The sequence below is a fragment of the Eumetopias jubatus genome, unplaced genomic scaffold (assembly GCF_037043125.1).
Source record: "Eumetopias jubatus isolate StellerSeaLion01/CBP00866 unplaced genomic scaffold, mEumJub1_p1.0 scaffold_8, whole genome shotgun sequence".
Taxonomy (NCBI): domain Eukaryota; kingdom Metazoa; phylum Chordata; class Mammalia; order Carnivora; family Otariidae; genus Eumetopias; species Eumetopias jubatus.
The window spans coordinates 134,730,141-134,750,905 of record NW_028274814.1 but is presented as its reverse complement, the minus strand read 5'-3'; the positions used below and the strand labels follow the sequence as shown (position 1 = coordinate 134,750,905).

General features: G+C 38.5%; 1 protein-coding gene across 1 annotated transcript in view; it reads right to left on the bottom strand.

Moving 5' to 3' along the window:
- The window catches only part of EP300 (EP300 lysine acetyltransferase), an 84,751-nt gene that overhangs the window by 61,171 nt on the left and 2,815 nt on the right, over positions 1-20,765 (bottom strand). The window contains exon 2 of the mRNA XM_028115674.2: positions 2,507-3,144. Within this exon, the coding sequence (XP_027971475.1) occupies positions 2,507-3,144 (638 nt within the window). The remainder of the gene's footprint in view (positions 1-2,506; positions 3,145-20,765) is intronic.

Sequence of the window (20,765 nt, the reverse complement as noted above, 5' to 3'; positions counted from 1 at the left end):
CAGAAGTAACTTTAAGACATTAAAACATTTTGTCTTTATCTTATGTTAACTTTAAAATCAAAGACTTGATTTAAAAGAGGATATGATCCAAGTTTTTCCCCATTAACCACTGTTAGGCTTTGGAAGAATGTTCTAAGTAGTAATGTCACAACCTGCGTGCACACTCTGAACCATAGATTCATCCATAAAAAAGAACTGTGTACAAAAGCCACTGCCATTTGCCAAGAAGGTTCAAATATTCAAGTCTCACTGAAAACTTCCTTAATTCCTGATTCTTAAATATCATTAAACTCTAAGAATTTTGGAAGAAATGTAATAAATATAATTAGCTCTTAGAGGTAATTTTAGGACCTGGTCCCATGGAGCTATTTTAACACCTTGACTTGAATTTATTTTAATCTTCAATAGGAAAATACGGAAGGCTTTTTTTCCTCCTATAAAGAGAAAACTCATTTTACAAAAGTACTTAGTTGTATATTAATTGGGTATCTCATCGTAAACTTCCATAATTCCTCCAAACTCATTTACTAATAAATAAGCATTTAGAGTTCTTAGCACTGCTCTAAGTACAAGTATCGACTTTAAAATATAGGTGGGACTCATTTAAAACCAAAAATATTTTAATAATATTTTTATATTTGAATTTCTCCATCCCATGAAAACAGAAGTTCCACAAAGACAGGAATTTTTGTCTGTTTTGTACACTGCTATATATCCAGTCCCTGAAACAATGCTGATACGAGAAATTTGTGATTTAGATTATAAGAAGAACAGTGCCCCACTCCCACTGAGCCTTTCCTTTTTTTTTAAGATTTTATTTTTAAGTAATCTCTACACACACGTGGGGCTCAAACTTACAACCCCAAGATAACTTACAACCGCATGCTCAACAAACTAAGCCAGCCAGCCACCCCTGGGCTTTTCCTTTTAAAATTTTTCTTCATAGCACATACCTGGAATACTACAAACTTGTAACTTATGTGCACACTAGAAAGTAAGTTCTATGAAATAAGTTTAATTCACCAAAGCTAGGGCTCAATAAATATTTGATCAATCAGTGAAGGTTTAGTCTGTCACCCCACTCCCCACTGGAGTATAACCATCAGGAGGGCAGGGACTCTTCACAGCTCTGTTCTAGAACCTGGAAGAGGTACCTAATAAATATTTTACCTTCTTGTTTCTGGTTTCCACTCCAAATATTCAAACTCAACCATATTAACACAGCAACATGAAAGTGCCAAAAAGGGAGACTCTACAGAGGAGGTAGGAATGCAAACAGAATCTTTCCCTAAGTTAAGAGGTCAATGTTTACTGTGTGGCAAAAAAATAAATAAATTAAATAAATAAATAAAATTAGGAGCTTTCATATATGAAAATGACCTCAGTCTTCTCACTCCCAATTTATCCCTTTTTTTAAGTCGGCTCCATGCCCACTGTAGAGCCCAAAGCAGCACTTGAACTCAGGACCCTGAGATCAAAACCTGAGCTGAGATCAAGAGTCGGATGCTTACCCAACTGAGCCACCCAGGCGCCTCTTATCCCAATGTCTTAATTTGATCCCTGAACTCTCATCATGATTCTCAGGAACACAAAGTCCTAATGCCTACTCAGTTATTCCTCTAACGGAGAGAGCTTTCTTAACTCCTTGTGAAAATCTTACCCATCTCCAGTATCACCTCCCAAGCAAAGTCATCTTTTTTATTCAACAAATGTTTACTAACTATACACCAGGTGTTGGCAATTGTAGTGTGATCCACTTCGAGAAAAAAAATATGTAGGAAAAATATGAAGGAATAAGCATCAAATATATGCTTGTAACATCTTAATTTTATACATAAAGAACACATTTAAAAAGTTCTGAAAAACATATTTAGTATGCTTTACTTAATAAAGCTAAAAAGTAGGCTTTTTGAAAAAGAAAAGCCTTTCAAACAATGACCAAAATTAGGTTAACTGGACACTTGGAATGTTAGTTGAGGTTTCAGAGTACACAATGCACCTTAATGTCCATCAACTAATGAGAAAAAAGTAACATTAGAATAAATACTTCTTGAAAACCAGGGACATTCCAAGTGGTGGAAATAAGTGATGTCTCTCTGACGATGGTATAAAGCCAGCTAGCTCAAAACTATTTTTACAAGGAGGCTATGAAGGCTAAAGTGGGCTTAGAAAGGAGTTAAAAATATTCTAATATTTGTGAAAATATTCTAACACTTATTCTAATATTGTAACACTGAGAGAACATGAATTAGCAATCAGTTGGAACAAACTGAAGGCATACAATATCAACGAACTATAAAATAACGGTTTTACTTAAAATTAATGTAAAAGCTTCATAAAATTTATAACACAGATCCTTGGCATGTATGGGAGAAATGGTACACCATGTAAGAAGATTAAGCATGAATAGTAAAGAAATTCTGAGTAACTGACCTCAAGTCCTCCCTCCATCATTGGAACAATCAACAACATACTGATAGTGCATACCAATCAAAACTGCACTTACCTTAAGAGGCTGAGGGCCTCTCAATCCCGTTTGTCCTCCCATCTGAGGAGAGCCTTGTTGCAGTGGCTCGGTCATTAAACTGCCAGCATTTCCCATGCCTGGGTTTGGGTACTGCATGTTAGGTCGCCCCCGGCCTGCTCCAATTGAACCGTTCATGACTTGATTAGGCATCATCCCCTGTCCATTGCCTGCATTCAACATTCCAGGATTCATGCCAGCATTCATCCCTGTGTTCATTCCCATGGCAGGTTGATTTACTGGACTGTTCATCATACCTGCTGCAGATGGCGTAGGACCCTGATTTGGTCCACTAGTGCCCATCCCCATGTTGGGAGAAGTCAAGCCTGCCTGTGCCATTGGGCTTTTAACCATGCTATTTATCAAACCTAATCCAGGACTATTCTGTTGGGGCTGGCTGGCCATGCCTTGGCCTGGGCCACCAACCCCCATATTGAGGTTAGGGGAACTACCAGACCGTAGCAATTCTGACAGTTGTTTATGTTTAGAGGCTGCATCTTGTACTATGCCAAGACTTGTCTGAAGCTGACTAATATCACCACCATTGGTTAGTCCCAATTCTGTAGAGTTGATTAATTCATCTGGTAAGTCATGCTCCAAATCAAACAGAGAGCCAAAATCTAAAAGAGAAGAGAAAAAATAAAAGTTAGAGTTTGAAAGAATCAAAATCACAAATTTGTTTTGTTCTTGATAAGCATTAAATATTTCCAAGCCTCACTCCATGGGATACTATTTGTACTGCAGTCTTTCATATTATGCTAAAAAATTTTTTGTTACATATGTATTTAAAAATTAGAGAATATTTGGTTATGCCAACAAATTTAAACACTTATGAACTGTACCTAACGCAAGACCAAAGGAAAAAGGATTAAATGTTAGCACAACACCCATTACATGAGTTGCCCAGTTTGTACCGATGTTTATGAAAAAAAGATATACAATCGTTTAATATTCCAGAATTCCTTAGAAGAGGTTAAAATAACTTATATATACACAAACTAAGTTCAGAATGAAATAAAAGATTTAAAATATTACAATAATAGACAACTGGGGCACCTGGGTGACTCAGCTGGTTAAGTGACTGCCTTTGGCTCAGGTCGTGATCCTGGAGCCCCAGGATGGAGCCCTGCATCGGGCTCTCTGCTCGGCGGGACAGCAGAACATCTACTTAAATGTTCAACACTAAAACTATGCAGATGATGGGATATTTCCTTGTATACTGCAGGGGGGAAGTAGAATGCAAAATTGTTCATAACGTTCTCTGCTTCTCCCTCTCCCACTCCCCCTGCTTGTGTTCCCTCTCTCGCTCTCTCTGTCAAATAAATATTCTTTAAAAAAAAAAAAAATGCAGGGGCTATCTCCATTCTTTACCAAGTGCCTATCACAGTACCTGCCACAAAGCAAGTCCTTGATCTGAGTGAATTCACTTCCACCTGACCTCAGGCTACAGATCAGTTTCCCTTAACCAAAATCTCGCTGGCACAGGATATAAAACCATGCCTATTCCTTCAACAACATACAAATCACCCTGAACCCAACAAAAAGAGGATGCAAATTATGGATTAACTCAGGGTTTCTCAATCTTGGCACTACTGAACATTTTGGGCTGGATTCTTCTCTGTTGTGGGGGAAGGAGAGACTGTCCTGTGAACTTTAAGATAAGCAGCAGGGGCGCCTGGGTGGCTCAGTCGTTAAGCATCTGCCTTTGGCTCAGGTCATGATCCCAGGGTTCTGGGATCAAGCCCCGCATCGGGCTCCCTGCTCGGTGGGAAGCCTGGTTCTCCCTCTCCCACTCCCCCTGCTTGCGTTACTGCTTTCACTGTGTCTACCTCTGTCAAAAAAAAAAAAAAAAAAAAGATAAGCAGCAGATCCTCGGTCTCTCTCAATGCCAGTAGTACCCCCAGCCCATTTGTGACAATCAAAAAATATCTCCAGAAATTACCAAATGTCCACTGGAGGGAAAAAATTGTCCTGGTTGATCTGTGGACTAACAGTATTCGTATTAACTCATTATATAGATTGAGGTGTTTAGTTTTTTTTCCTTTTAATTCTCCAAGTACTTTTCACATTAACAAGGCATAATTGGGTATTTAATCAACAACTCATTATACTATTAAAAGTCCATCCCTTGAAGACAAAATACCACTTAGTAATGATCTACTTGGTCCACTTAATCTTGGTTCCAAAGCCCAACTCTTCCTCTATGTGCCCTTCCTATTCTTAAAAGCGTTCTATCATGGCACTGAAATTATCTGTGTGTGTGTCTCTCTCCCCTCCTCCCTGCTATCTCTTCCTACCACCACCCCTCACCCCACGCCTGCATCCAGACTGTAGCTTTTTGGGAAGGACAAGTTTCACCACTTATACACCAACTCCCTGCCTAATGTCCAACACACTTAAGCATCTGGTCATATTATAATTACTCTGAATTGGGACACCTAGATGGCTCAGTTGGTTAAGCGTCCACCTTCAGCTGTCAGGTCAGGATCTCAGGGTCCTGGGATCAAGCCCCACATCACTCCCTGCTCAGCAGGGAGGCTGCTTCTCCCTCTTCCTCTGCCACTGCCCCTGCTTGTGCTCTCTCACTCTCACTCTCTGTCAAATAAACAAAATCTGTTTTAAAAAAAGAATGGGAAATTCTAATATATATGGAAAATATATATTAATATATATATTTGCTATCAATCACATCCCAGGATCTCAGGGCGTGATTCAGAATCCAGACTTTTACAGTATTATTCTTTCCTTTTGAAAAAATCATTTTATGCTCCTCCATTATAAAAACAGAATGTGTCTTAGGTGTTTTGGAATACAAATAAGGTTTTAAATAAAATTTCCCTGATATCATCGGGATACCTGGGTGGCTCAGTTGGTAAAGTGTCTGCCTTCAGCTCAGGTCATGATCCCAGGATCTTGGGATCATCATGCTCCCTGCTCAGTGGGGAGCCTGCTTCTTCCTCTGCCTGCCGCTCCCCCTGCTTTGTGCTCTCTGACAAATAAATAAAATCTTTTTAAAAAAATGCCCCTGATATCACTACTGAAAGACAACTGCTTAATATGTGGATGTATTTCCTTCACTGTTTCCACTTACACAAGTCACAAAACTAAAATCATACATATTTTATGAACAATTTTGCATTTTACTTTCCCCCTGCAGTATACAAGGTAATATCCCATTATCTGCATAGTTTTAGTGTTGAACATTTAAGTAAAAAACAAAACAAAAAAAACCACCTCCGCTCACTTAGAAATTTTAAAAGCATACATATGAGTAAGAGGAAATCACAAAAGAAAAGTAACATTTCAAAACTTAAATAAAAAAATAAAGATAAAACTTGAGTTAAGTAGCCAAGTTATGATGTTAGAAAAAAATAGTAGCAAGATAATAAAAGATAAAAGCAATTATCAACAGAAGAGAAAAATAGGGATACAACTGAGAGGGTACCAACAAAACCAGAAGTTGGTTCTTTGTTTTTTTTTTTTTTTTTTAAAGATTTTATTTATTTATTTGAGAGAGAGAATGAGAGAGAGAGAGAGAGAGAGAGAGAGCATGAGAGGGGGGAGGGTCAGAGGGAGAAGCAGACTCCCCGCTGAGCAGGGAGCCCGATGTGGGACTCGATCCCGGGACTCCAGGATCATGACCTGAGCCAAAGGCAGTCACTTAACCAACTGAGCCACCCAGGCGCCCAGAAGTTGGTTCTTTGAAGAGTAATAAAAAATAAATTTATGGGAAGGTTAAGAAAAAAAAAAAACAGAAAGCAATACATCTAATAAGCTTCACACAAAAAAACTGAAGAGTCAAAAACGGATATGTTCCTGAGAAAATATTCATGAAACCTTAGTCAAAAAGAAATTCTGGAAAAAAAAAAAAAAGAAATTCTGTAGGATAAACGTCCTAGTTTCTGCAACAAATCAATGATATTAAAAGACAAATATAGGGGCGCCTGGGTGGCTCAGTCGTTAAGCGTCTGCCTTCGGCTCAGGTCATGATCCCAGGGTCCTGGGATCGAGCCCTTCATCGGGCTCCCTGCTCCGCGGGAAGCCTGCTTCTCCCTCTCCCTCCCTCTCCCCCTGCTTCTGTTCCCTCTCTGGCTGTGTCTCTGTCAAATAAATAAATAAAACCTAAAATAAAATAAAAAGACAAATATAAAGGAATGGGAGGAGTTGTTTTAAAGATCCAACAACTAGGGGCGCCTGGGTGGCTCAGTCGTTAAGCATCTGCCTTTGGCTCCGGTCATGATGGGATTGAGCCCCGCTTCTCCCTCTCCCACTCCCCCTGCTTGTGTTCCTGCTATCGCTGTCAAATAAATAAATAAAATCTTAAAAAAAAAAGACCCAACTAAACATATCTTCTTTTTTTTTTTTTTTTTTTTTTACAACTAGACATATCTTGTTTGGAACCTGAAAACCAACTATAAGAACACACATTTTTAAGAAGAGAATCAGGACGAGGCACCTGGGTGGCTCAGTCAGTCGAGCATCTGACTCCTGGTTTTGGCTGAGGTCATGTTCTCAGGGTCATGGGACTGAGCCCTGAGTTGGGCTCTGCGCTCAGCAAGGAAGTCCGCAAGAGTTTCTCTGTCCCTCCCTCTCCTTCTGCCCCTCCCCAGGTGCCACTCATGTATCTCAAATAAATAAATAAAATCTTAAAAAGAAAATCAGGAAAATTATATACGACTGAGTGGTGGGTAATATTAAATTATCAATTTTGGTGGGTGTGGTAATAGCATAGTTACTACGTTAAAACAAATCCTTTTAACTAAAAGATACATATTGAAGTATTTCTGGTGAAATGACTTGTCTGGGATTTGCTATAAAACACTCCAGCAAAAAAAAGAAAGGAGGGAGCATGTATGTGTATGCAAAAATAACTTCAAGTAACAGGCACACGGGAGTTCCTTTATACTATTAAATTGAAATTTCCCATTTAAAAAAGTTTAAAAGAAGGAGACATAGAGAGCCTATTATTACTATTAAAGAAATAGTCTGGGGGTGCCTCAGTGGTGCAGTCAAGTGTCTAATTCTTGGTTTTGGCTCAGGTCATGATCTGAGGGTCATGAGATCCAGCCGTGCATCAGGCTTCTGCCCAGGGAGGAGTCGGCTTGGGATTCTCCCTCCCTCTCCCCGTGCCCCTCCCCAGGTTCTCTCCCTCCCTCTCAAATAAATAAATCTTAAAAAAAAGAAAAGAAAGAAATAGTCTGTCTTAATCATTGGTTAATCTTCCCATAAGGAAAACACCAGATCTAAATGTTTTTACAGGCATGTCTTACTGAACTTTCAAGTAAAAGACAAGTCAACCTCATACACACACTTCTAGAAAACAGAATACTCTAAAAATCACATGGCCAGTACAAGAAAAGAAAATCATGAGCATAAGCAAAAATCCAAAAAATAAAACACCCCCCAAAACAAAAACAAACCCCCAGCAAATCAAACTCATCAAGTGTCTTTAAAATGTACTGTACCGATCAAGTTGAGATAATGTCAGGAATCCGGGGGGGAGGGGTTTGCATTAGAAGCCTAGAATATCTTTAAGTCATTCATCATATTAACAAAGGAGAAAGAAAATACAAGGTTCATCTCAAGGCTCTAAGAAAAGCACTGTATAAAATTCAATACCCAATCACACACAAAAAAACCCAAACCAAACCAACAAAAAACTACAGCGATCAAGAAAGTGATGGGAACTTCCTTAAAGTGATAAAAAAGGTTCCTTCCAAAACATAAAAACTGACAGCAAATATGCATTAATGGACCAACACCAAAAGTCTCTTTAGCATCAGAACAAGACAAAGATACCTATGACAAACATTTCTAATTCAATGTTGTACTGGAGAATCTAGCCAAAGTAATAATACAAGAAAAATTACACATTCAGTGCAATGCCAATCAAAATTCTAAGTTTTTCAGGGAAACAGACCAGAGGGTTCTGAAGTACACACAGAAGAGCCTAGTTTCCACCTCTGTATAATAGGAAAGTACCTACTTCATAAGTTATTTGTTGAGTATTAAATGAGTTAATATGTATTTAAAATAGTGCTGACACATATTAAGCACCATGAAAATACTTTATTATTATTCAATGGAATCATTACCCTATTAGGAGACAAAACAATCTTATAATAACAAGAAACTTTTATCAGGCACTTTCAACGTTGTCAGGGATTGTTCTTGGCACTTCAATAATTTTATTATTCCCACTAATCCTCTCAACAATATCAGAAGTAGGTAAGAGCCACATACACAGAATTCACTGAGGAGAAATCAACTTTAGTAATACACAAATCTTACTGTAGACCCTAGAATCTTGAGGATTTTAATTTAATCTGTACTACAGCCAAATTTGCTCCATTTGATGGCTGCCTCATGTTTATGCAAAACATTTCACATCACATTACAAAGTTAAGCTCCATTGTGAAGCCAGACAGGAGGGTTTACATTGGTAGACCCTGAAAATAAAAGTTTAGGACTGTTCTTTAATGGCAATCCTGTACTTTTAAAAGACCTAAATTGTAGTTACTACTACAAGAGATCCACTCAGGTTTCAACTCAAGACTGATTCCAATTCTCTTCTTTTCCAAGATGGCTCTCAATCAACTGTGCACTTACTATCTTCTATCTTTTGTTATGGCTAAATATTTGTGTGCATCATTACTTCATTACCAAATTATGAGTATCTGAAGGAGAAGGGTTGCATTTATCTTTTTTAAAAGATTTGAGAGAGAGAGAGAGAGCTCAAGTATGTGCACGGGGGAGGGGCAAAGGCAAAGATTCTCAAGCAGACTCCCTGCCGGATGTGGGGGCTCAACCCCACAACCCCAAGATCATGACCTGGGCCGAAATCAAGAGTCGAACGCTCAAGTGACTGAGCCACCCAGGCGCCCCAAGGGTTGTATTTAATAAATATTTACATTTCTCACAAGATCTAGCATAAGCTCACAGAATTAACGTTTTCAGCAATTCTAAAATTGCATATTATAATTATTTATATCTGATTTGGTATTTGTAACTTAATAAAAGTTCTCTTACCTCTACTTAAAACATTTTCAACAGCTATACTGATTAAATTTGGAAGACTGTAAAAGTCATATATACTTTGATCAAATAGATGCTATTATTTCATTTAATATCATTAAGTCATCATTACTCCTAAGCTACTTTGTGTGCCTAAAAGCTCTGGACATTTATAATTCCTAAATACCATCAGCTATCACTGTTACCTATACCTTGGCACTGCTCAGGGAGTCTAAACCCAATTCTATAAGCTGACCTCATTTAGCAACTGTGAGCTCAAGTCACCCCTTCCATCAAGAGACAGTACAACTTTCTCTACTTCCCTCATGGAGTTCTACTGTTGTTCTGTTTTTTTGGGATAGGAAGAGTGTTCATTGAGAAAGGTAAACTCACACAGAAGATTCTGGTGTCCCTGGCTGAGTGATAGAGAATCTGAATGCCTGATGAGAAATTTCAGAACCTTCTGTCCAGAGGGAAGGGCCAGGATAACTTCCAGGGTGAGTCCTTAGCTACAACTTTGTCCTCAACAGCAAATGAAACCCATGGTCTAAAACCTGTTAGAAAAGCAAGTCCCAAACTAAAAGCAGTATGTATGAAGATGCAAGGGAATAATTAAAAAATGTAATGTCACAATTTAGGAAATCCTACTGGATGGTGGATTTTAGTACTGACCAGTCTCAATTTCACGCTTGTTACTGAGCTCTTCAAGTTCTTCCTTTTCCTTCAAGGAAAGGGGAAAAAATGAAGGTTCAAATAAATCATCTTCTCAGGCCCCTATCTCAACTTGCCCTTCATAGGGATTAGTCCAGATCAGCTGAATAAAATTTAGATGTTCAACAAACATGAGAAACCTAGATGATCCCTTAACCTAAGAGTTCAGAATTTTTATTCTAAAGAGAAAATTGGTCTACTGAAGACTTTTAAGCAAAAATCTGGTATGAACAGATTTGTATTTCTTAAAGCCCACTCAGGCAAACAAGATGAAGAATGAATCGGACAGACGTGTCTGGAGTCAGAGAGACTGGTTAGGAGGCTGCTGCTGGAGAAGTAACAAAAACTAGCAGTTGATCTGGAGCAGAAGTACTAAATGGGCAGAGGCATCAAAGATGCCAACTGTAAGAACTCTTTGTGACTATAGGTAGGGGATTTAGAAGAAAAACAAGGATGACGCCTAAGTTTCTGGGTTGGACAACCTAAAAGTATACAGGAGTTCTGTTATCCAGAAGGGAAATCCAGAGGACGACATGGTGATGTAAGAAAAAAGTCACTGTTAGACATTAAGGGGACCATCAGATATACAAGTATTTAAGGGACAATAATCTTAACCATCAAAGGATGTTGAAACCCACCATTCCCCAAGCCCATCCACCAGGAACACTGTCCTGGAAACCAGGTTCCAAGAAGGAAATGTTAGTGGTGTCCCATGCTCCAGACAGAATTTACTAAATGTAGATATACTAGGAAATATTTACTAATCTAGATAAGAGTAGTTCAGTGGAGTTGGAAAGAGCAAATGCCAGACTGCAGCGGACTGAGGAGGTAAGAAAGGAAAAGACAACAAGTATCTCTTCTAGATATTAAAGTAAGCTCCTAAATACTTGTTTAATTGCCCCCTTTCTCTATGATTAGAAATTTATAAATCTGAAATTTATTCCATTACCTTTTAAACTATCCTATGGCAAGTATCAAAAAACAGTATCACAAACAACTGTTGAATGAACTCACACTATCTCCAATAAGACATTTCCTGCTTACTTTCCAAAATTATCAACCAATCAATATCATTAGCAGATGATTTCTACCAAATAGTTCATTGACAAGTTCCCAAATACCTTTAATGATGCTCAAGTACAAAATAACTTTGAGTAAAATGTTTCTTCACCTGAGTGTACATTCAACCCAAACACAGTGATACAGTGATACAAATGTGACTGACAGGACAGATTTAAATGTGATTTGCAATGTTTAGAATATATGAAGTGTATCCAATGGACCAGGTATTTAGAAATGTGACAATCTAAACAAAAACGAATTTGGATTGAATATGTGGGAAACTAGTGTTGAGTCAAAACATCCTTTCAAAAAAAAAAATCCTTTCATTATTACCTACTGATTTTGTAGGTCACACTTGGTGTTTTCTACATTGCTATATTGATTTAGCCATATAATCTTGCAAAATGAATACTGACATCACTTAGCCTTTCCAAAAAATCAAGATAAAGATGATTCCACAATATGTGAGAACTAGATAAATACTACCCACCATGAAATATATAAATGAAGCATAACCTTCAAAATTAGAATTTTTTTTTTTAAAGATTTTATTTATTTGACAGAGAGAGACACACCAAGAGAGGGAACACAAGCAGGGGGAGTGGGAGAGGGAGAAGCAGGCTTCCCGCTGAGCAGGGAGCCCGATGCGGGGCTGGATCCCAGGAACCTGGAACCATGACCTGAGCTGAAGGCAGACGCTTAACGACTGAGCCACCCAGGCACCCCCAAAATTAGAATTCTTAATACAATCCCACACACTGCACTGTGCTGTGAGCATAAATAAGAGGCTTTTTCTTAAATTACTAATTACAATGTGAAACTTGAAATAATTTTGGCTCAAAATCTAATTTTACTGAATAGCACCTCTTCCCAGTTATACGTTTTTTTCCTATATAGAAGGCTCAAACATTATTTGTTTGTAACAGGCTTATTTTTGTGCTTCAGGTAAACTGAAGTCAAATAAAAACTCAGTTCTGCTCTTAAACTGTGCACATAAGCAAAATACCCATACTAATAACCATACTGTTCCAAAACTAGTAAATTCTCAAGTATCCACTTAGAAGACAGAACTCATCCACTGATTCTTTTTTTTAAGATTTTATTTATTTGGCAGAGAGGGCGCGCACGCACGTCCACAGGCAGAGGGAGCGGCAGAGGGAGAGGGAGAAGCAGGCTCCCTACTGAGCAAGGAGCCCGATGGAGGGACCCTGGGATTATGACCTCAGCCAAAGGCAGACACTTAACGAACTGAGACACCCAGGTGCCCCTGATTCTGCTTTCATTTAGTTTTCTACATGGCATTAAAATGTTTTTAAAAAAACGAACATTCCAGATCTCATTAGTTTTCTATATGGCATTAAAATGTTTTTAAAAAAACGAACATTCCAGATCTCAAAACCTCTCTTTCCTCTAACCCAGTGGTAAGGCCAGAGGGTAAGTAGGAGCAGGGCAGGTGAAGCGTGGAGAGAAAGAAAATGGGACGTGTACCACCTAAAGCTCAACCAGTTCAACCGCAAGAATTACAAGTAGGGAGAGCAAAGTGAGTGATGAGGTGGGCGGAAATCAGGATGCTCAGAGTCCCTATTCCAGGTGAGGGATCTGGGATTTAAAAAAAATAAGGATGGAAATGAAAGTCAAATCTATGTAACTTCAATAAATCTGATAACAGTTTGGCTAGACATTGACAATATAACAAAGATCTCTCATTCTTACTGGTTTAGGGCACTTCCTACATTATTAACTCAACTTTTTGGGGTGCTTAAGAAGCATGACATTTTAGGGGCACCTGGGTGGCTCAGTCGGTTAAAAGGCTGCCTTCAGCTCAGGTCATGATCCTGGAGTCCTGGGATCGAACCCCGCATGGGGCTCCCTGCTCAACGAAGAGCCTGCTTCTCCCTCTGCCCCTCACCCCACTTGTGCTCTCTCTCTCAAATAAAAATCTTAAAAAAAAAAAAAAAGCAGCATGACATTTTAGATACAGTCTTTAAAATGAGGCAAATTTGCAAACTTCATGAAATTAGGTTGAAACAACTTTCCTAACCTTCATTCAGTGCTTTATTTAAAAATAGTATTTTGATACTCTGTAGATGCAGAACTAATCTAATCACAAACAATCCACCTATCAAGGTAAGAAAGATGCATAAACACTTAAAACTACTTTTGAAAAACTAAGAAAATTAAATGAAATATCCATGCTGGAAAAACAGATATGACTTCTAATACTTTTCAAGAAAACTGGAAAACAATTTGTGATTTTATATACAAACTTGGATTGAAGATGATGATCAATATTGGATTATACAGGATCACATAGTTATGCATGTTATCAAGTGTTGAATTCTGAAATCCAATGGAGTTAAAGGGCAGAAGTGCAAGCAAATTTCAAAATATGCATTCTTAACATTGTCCTGCAACCATGACATCAAAAGGTGTACCTATACTTTGGCAAGTGATTGACTTGAAGTTGCCTCTTAACCCCAACACATTTAAGTTAGTCTTAAAATTTAAACAGAGATCAAGTGCTATAACTGATCAAATGTGTGACCTCGGCCCACTTTTAGAAGTTTTATACGGACTATCTGCCTTGCTCTTTATTTATTAATATGGTGACACTTCTTCGCATGAAATTAACTAAAAGGTGAGGACACTTTTATCAAAATCCCACCTTAAAAATCAACTCAATGACATGTTTATATTAAACCTAAACTGCATGTTAACTTAACTACCACTGATCATTTCTTGATTTTGAGTAGTGGTAACATCTTGGGAGAAGCTTTGTGGTGAGTATAAGATTTGTTTGCTTGACTGGGGTTAGTTCTGAGGGAATGAAATGCCTATAGGGGATCCTACGTGATAGAGCTATCATACCATCTCTCCAAAAAACAAAACCAAAAAAATTTCTAAAGATTGCATATCTGCAAAGAAAAAGGAGAGAGTGAATTGTTTGAGTTATCTGCTGTTATTCTCTACATTTAGGACAACTGGTAAACAAAACTTGGACCTTAAAAAAATAAACAATTCACATCAATAATTACAGTCTACCGAAAACTTCCAAGGCAAATGGAAGTGCACTTCAAAAGATAAATGACATACCCCTAGTCTTCCTGCCATTAGGTGCTCTCCTTGCTACTGATCCTATACCATGTCACCAGAATTAGTCTTCCCTTTTCCCTGACCATGTCATTCTCTCATTCATAAAATTTTAATTCTGATGGTAAAAATGTCAAACTCCTTACTACATTGCTGTCTTTTCATAATAGGACACCAAAATCCTTTCCCATCTGTCTCACATGAAAACATACACCATAGTCTGATTCCAGCCACATTAGAACCACCTGCATTTGTTAAACAGAAATACTCTTCCGGGGCGCCCGGGTGGCTCAGTCGTTAAGCGTCTGCCTTCGGCTTAGGTCATGATCCCAGGGTCCTGGGATTGAGTCCTGCACTGGGTTCCCTACTTAGGGAGAAGCCTGTTTCTCCCTCTCCCACTCCCCCCTGCTTGTGTTCCCTCTCCCGCTGTGTCTCTGTCAAATAAATAAATCTTAAAAAAGAAAAAAAGAAAAAAGAAGTACTCTTCCAATTTTCTCTACTTCTAAGGTAAGTTATCTTCAAGTTCTCCTACCTCTGTTCAACTTTCCCTCTGAAGTTTTCCCTCAGTTCTCCAAACACACCCCGTCAGACACAATCCCTATCCTCTACTTTTCAGAATACTTATGAGAGGGCGCCTGGGTGGCTCAGTCGTAGAGCATCTGCCTTCGGCTCAGGTCATGATCCCAGGGTCCTGGGATCGAGCCCCGCATCGGGCTCCCTGCTCTGCGGGAAGCCTGCTTCTCCCTCTCCCACTCCTCCTGCTTGTGTTCCTGCTCTCGCTCTCTGTCAAATAAATAAATAAAATCTTAAAAAAAAAAAAAAGAATACTTATTTGTATAACTCACAGGAAAATTGTGTGGACATGTATACCAACCCCACCAGATCCTAAGTGCTTTGAGAGCAAAAAGTGCAACCGATTCATTTTTAAATTTCCAAGTGTCTAATAATTGATCTTTGGTAATTAATGTTTGTTGGCTGAAAGGAGAGAAAGACACACCAAATGAAAACAGTGACTACTCAACTCAGGAGAATCACACAACTTCAAAATGTTCACAATTTAACTCATCACAACCCCTCCCCACCACATCCATACACAAATACTTCACTTCCTATGTTTGCTATCTTAGAAAATGGCAACCTCTCCAACCCAGCTGCCCAAACTTGAAACTTGGGAATTACCCTTGATCCCTCTATCACAAAATCCTAATGAGTAATTAATCACCAAGTTCTGCTGGTCACCCACTTTCCTCAAATCTTTTCACTGCTTTCCATCTACTAATTCAGGCCACCCTCATCACAGCTGGAATCCTAAAACAGCCATCTCTCTGGTCTCCCTGTTTCATATTTTTCCCTGTTCCTTTCCAAAGCATTCCTCACTTTAGTCAATCATCAAGGTACAATTATGCCCCATCCATTTAAAAGAGCTAAAATGGGGAGTGCCTGGGTGGCTCAATGGGTTAAGCATCTGCCTTTGGCTCAGGTCATGATCTCAGGGCCCTGGGATGGAGCCCCCCATCGGGCTCCTCCTCGCTCAGTGGGGAACCTGCTTCTCCCTCTCCCTGCTGCTCAATTGTGCATGTTTGCATGCGATTGCTTTCTGTCAAATAAATAAATAAAAATCTTTTGAAAAAGAGCTGAAATGGAAAATCTGAACTCCAATAAGTATTATAAGCCAAAAAAAAAAAGGTATTATAAGCCAAGCATAACTGGCTCCATACTCACCTCTATGATTATATTTCTTGCTATCCCCCCAGTCAGATGAACTTAATAGGTTCCCTGAACAGGCCATACTCTTGTTCCCAGCCTGGGCTCACTCTTACGATTATATTCTATCCTTCAGATTTCAAGATCAGACATCAATTCCTCAAAGACAGCAACCAGAGGAACAGTAGTTACAGGTTATAGGCCCTCCTATTTCTCCCACTGTACAGAGTACTTCCCAAATACAACGCTGGTCACATGTCTTTTTTTTTTTTTAATTTATTTATTTGACAGAGAATGACACAGCGAGAGAGGGAACACAAGCAGGGGGAGTGGAAGAGGGAGAAGCAGGCTTCCCGCGGAGCAGGGAGCCCGATGCAGGGCTCGATCCCAGTATCCTGGGATCATGACCTGAGCTGAAGGCAGACGCTTAACAACTGAGCCACCCAGGCGCCCTGGTCACATCAGTCTTGAATGTCACTCTCATCCCCTTATCTATGAGCAATGGGAAGGAAGGGTCCATATCCATCTTGATTACCAGAGTATTCCCTGCACTGAGGATAAATGCCTAATATACAGAAAATATTGGTCCAATACAGATGAATGCCAGCTTGTCAACTCTTCTAAGCCAGTATTTTTCAAATTGTGGGTCACAAGCCAATAGTGGGTCATGAAATCAATATGGTAGGTCACAACCAGCACTTTAAAAAAAAAAGAAACAAACATAATAGAAAACACCAGAGTATATTACAGATAGTAAGGGTAAGTAGTTTGTCCGCTTGCTGAGGTAGCGTCTCTAGTTCTCCATGTAAAATGTAGTTCTTACGGGGTGTGGTCAAAAAAATCTGAAAAGCACTGCACTGCTTCTTTTCTTCTCCCTCTTCCTTTTTAAAAAAGTCTTTTAAGACCCAGTAAGCAGGGGCGCCTGGGTGGCTAGTCGTTAAGCGTCTGCCTTCAGCTCAGGTCATGATCCCAGGGTCCTGGGATCGAGCCCCGCATCGGGCTCCCTGCTCCACGGGAAGCCTGCTTCTCCCTCTCCCACTCCCCCTGGCTTGTGTTCCTGCTCTCGCTATCTCTCTGTCAAATAAATAAATCAAATCTTAAAAAAAAAAAAAAAAACCCAGTAAGCAAACAGAAAATAGAAAAAGTAGTGCTCAATCACACAGTTCTTTAGCAAAAAGCCATTCTGACTTGAGCATTTCCAGTAGGAACAATCTTTGATTTCTCACGCTTTAAATACTTGATTTCCATTTTAATTACTTACATATTCAAGACACCCTATATGACAGTACATATAGTACTTCTACTTTTATTTTAGTCTCTGCTACCATATTCTTACACTCTTCAGAAACAATCTTTGAGATCTATTGGCTAACTGCACCATAAGCTTTACTTCTTGGACTACTACTCTCTGAACTTCACGAACTTGGCTCTCTTTATCCAATCTATCTATAAATCCATTAAAAAATCACCACTGCTTTGTCGTTGCTATATATTTAGCCAGTAAGGTTAAAAACCATCAACACAATGAGCGCATGCTACACTGCAGCAAGCACTCTATCCTAAACATTTGTCGACAAAGAGAATTTTCGTTTATTCCGCACCACAATCCTGTAGGGTGGGTACTACAGGTGAGGAAGCTGAGAGAAAGAGGTTAAGTAACTGGCCCAAGGTTCACAGTTAAAAAGGCACGTCTGGGATCAGAACTCTAAAGTAGTGTCTCCAAAACCCCTTTTCTTAACCGCTCACTTTTTTCCCCAGGAGTTTTAGTTTTTGTTTCTCTCTCTCAACTAAATTACTCCTAATTGCCTTTTGAAGCATTTATAAAGTAAGATCTATATCTAAAAACAAAGGATATCTAAACTGTTCAGGAGAAGCTTAACACCTTAATATTTATTCTCTTAAACCTGTGAGAAAAAACAAACAACAACAAAAAAAACCTGTAAGAACTGAACAATAAAAAATTTCCTACCAAAATTTAAGAAAACTAACACCCATCACATGAAAAAAATCACCTGCAAAATTTAATGTTTTAAATGTTTATACTTGGCATAATTTAAGTTTCAATTTGCCGATTAATTTCTCTAATATTTGCTACACTAAAAAAATTCAACTTCGGAAATTCTCAAAGAAGAAACCCTAAAATCACAAAATACACACACAACAAGCATATCTTATTTTTCTATTAATTGTTGGCTGTTAGGAATTGGCAGAACAGCTCCTGAACTGTTTTTGTAAATATACCAGGAAGAGGTATTTTACACTCCCACTTGTATCTGCAACATTCTTCCTACTCTTTTTTTCCCTTTCCTATTTACCACTTAATGTCCCTACAAACACCACTAGGCACTTATTTTCAACTTCTTGTTTCAATTTATCTCGCTTTTTATAGAACAGACTATGGAGAAGGTGGAAAAGCAAAGTAAAACAGAAAATAATGCGAAAAGGCAACCAAAGGCAGAAACCGTTTCCTCTCTCTCCATTACACATTCACTGGACACGCCAGTACATTTCTTACGTCTGTGACAGACACGAATTTCTGCTGGAAAAGGGCACCCATACTGTATGTAACATGTACAAGATTTACAATTTAACAAAAGTCACTATCTCACTATCAACCACATATAGCCTTCTTGAAGCCCTATAAATGAACTTACAAAGCCTTGAGAATAAGCAACTGCCAGAGTTCAAGGCACTTAATAAAATGTTTTGCAACATAACACTGAGGTCAGCAATACCTCATTGGACCAAGGAGCCATAACCGAAAAACTCCAAGAGAACTCTAATGTAAACATGCATGCCTTAAAAATAAAATTAAAACACAGTATCATAGGTTTAAGAGCTGAAAAAGAAATGGCCTCCAACAAAAATATTCTGGTTAGGATAATAAACCATTAATCCACAGCAGTGTTTTGAGAAAGTATAACTGACATTAAAAAAAAAAAAAATCCTTGCCACTTCTCTATTATGTATATTAATCTAGTGGTCAAAATAATATATTTTATATACTATCTGCCCTGTTCCTTTGAAATGAAAAACAGGGATAAAATCCAAGCCAATTCTGACATGAGTACACAGTAGAACTACAAAACTGGTACCAAGACCAGAAAGATCGTTACTTAATATGCCAGATCCTAAGGCTGTCATCCACCTTTCCAGAGTCTGTTCTTTCAATGCATATAGCATTAAGTGTTTACAAAGCAGAGACAGAACATATCCAATGAACAATGAAAGCAACTATATCATCCTCATCAAGCCCATTGCTCAGATTATTATTACTAGAAATAGGTTCAAGAAATATTTTCAGGATTGGGCGCCTGGGTGGCTCAGTTGGTTAAGCGACTGCCTTCGGCTCAGGTCATGATCCTGGAGTCCCGGGATCGAGTCCCACATCGGACTCCCTGCTCAGCGGGGAGTCTGCTTCTCCCTCTGACCTTACCCCCTCTCATGTACTGTCTCTCTCATTCTCTCTCTCAAATAAATAAATAAAATCTTAAAAAGAAAAAAAAAATATTTTCAGGACTTACCTGTTAACTTTCTTGGTCAATAATTTTACCAAAATATTTCTACAAATGGCTTTTATAATCTTTTTTTGGGTGGAGAACATAAAGTTATTTTATTTATCAAATAGTTTTGTCCTAACCATACCAAGTTAAATAAAATTTACAATGGATCAAGTACAAATATTGAAGCAGGAACATAAAGATGCAAAGCTAAAAAAGTAAGTCTCTCCCTCCCTATTCCAACACATAAAACCTGAACTTAATTCAAGTTATTTGAATCAATCTGGAATGTTTTAGAAGAATCTTTGACATCTCATTAAGAAATCATTTATAGGGTGCCTGGGTGGCTCAGTTGGTTAAGCGACAGCCTTCGGCTCAGGTCATGATCCTGGAGTCCCGGGATCGAGTCCCGCATCGGGGTCCCTGCTCGGCGGGGAGTCTGCTTCTCCCTCTGACCCTCTCCCCTCTCATGCTCTCTATCTCATTCTCTCTCTCAAATAAATAAATAAAATCTTTAAAAAGAAAAAAAAGTCATTTATATTCTGCATCAGTGGCTAACCTTAAAAATTCAGAAATTGGAATTTAAACACTAATCTGTTTTGTTAACATGTTAGTATGTCAACCCAACTGGGCTCCAGTTTTCTTTCCTATAAAACTGGCACATGCCAACACTCTTGGTAGGTACACTTAACACTACTAAAATCACACGTCCTAATCATTAATAAAAAAAAGTTTCTGATGTCTAGAATGTTGGGATCATTTTGACCCAGTTCTAGATAAAATTCATAATCAATTACCAAAAAACAACTTACTTTCATTTATAAAATATCCAGGTAATAACTCAAAAGTCAAAACACAGAAAAGTTACATGTTTGAAAACTTAAACAGTTTGAAAACTTAAACAGTTTGAAAAACTTTAAGAAGTGAAGTGTCTTTGTTAAAAGTTCCCTGACAACTTATACTACACACTACTGCCTGCAAAAAGAAAAATAAAATAAAAATAAAAAATCATCAACTTGTATTACGTTCACAATGGGACAGTATTTTCTTTTTAACTACCTCCCTCCAACCTCCCCCGCGAAAACCCATACTGATTAGGATTAAAAATTGACACCGAAGAATTCCTAGAGTACAATCTTAATGGGGGCAGGAGGGATCAA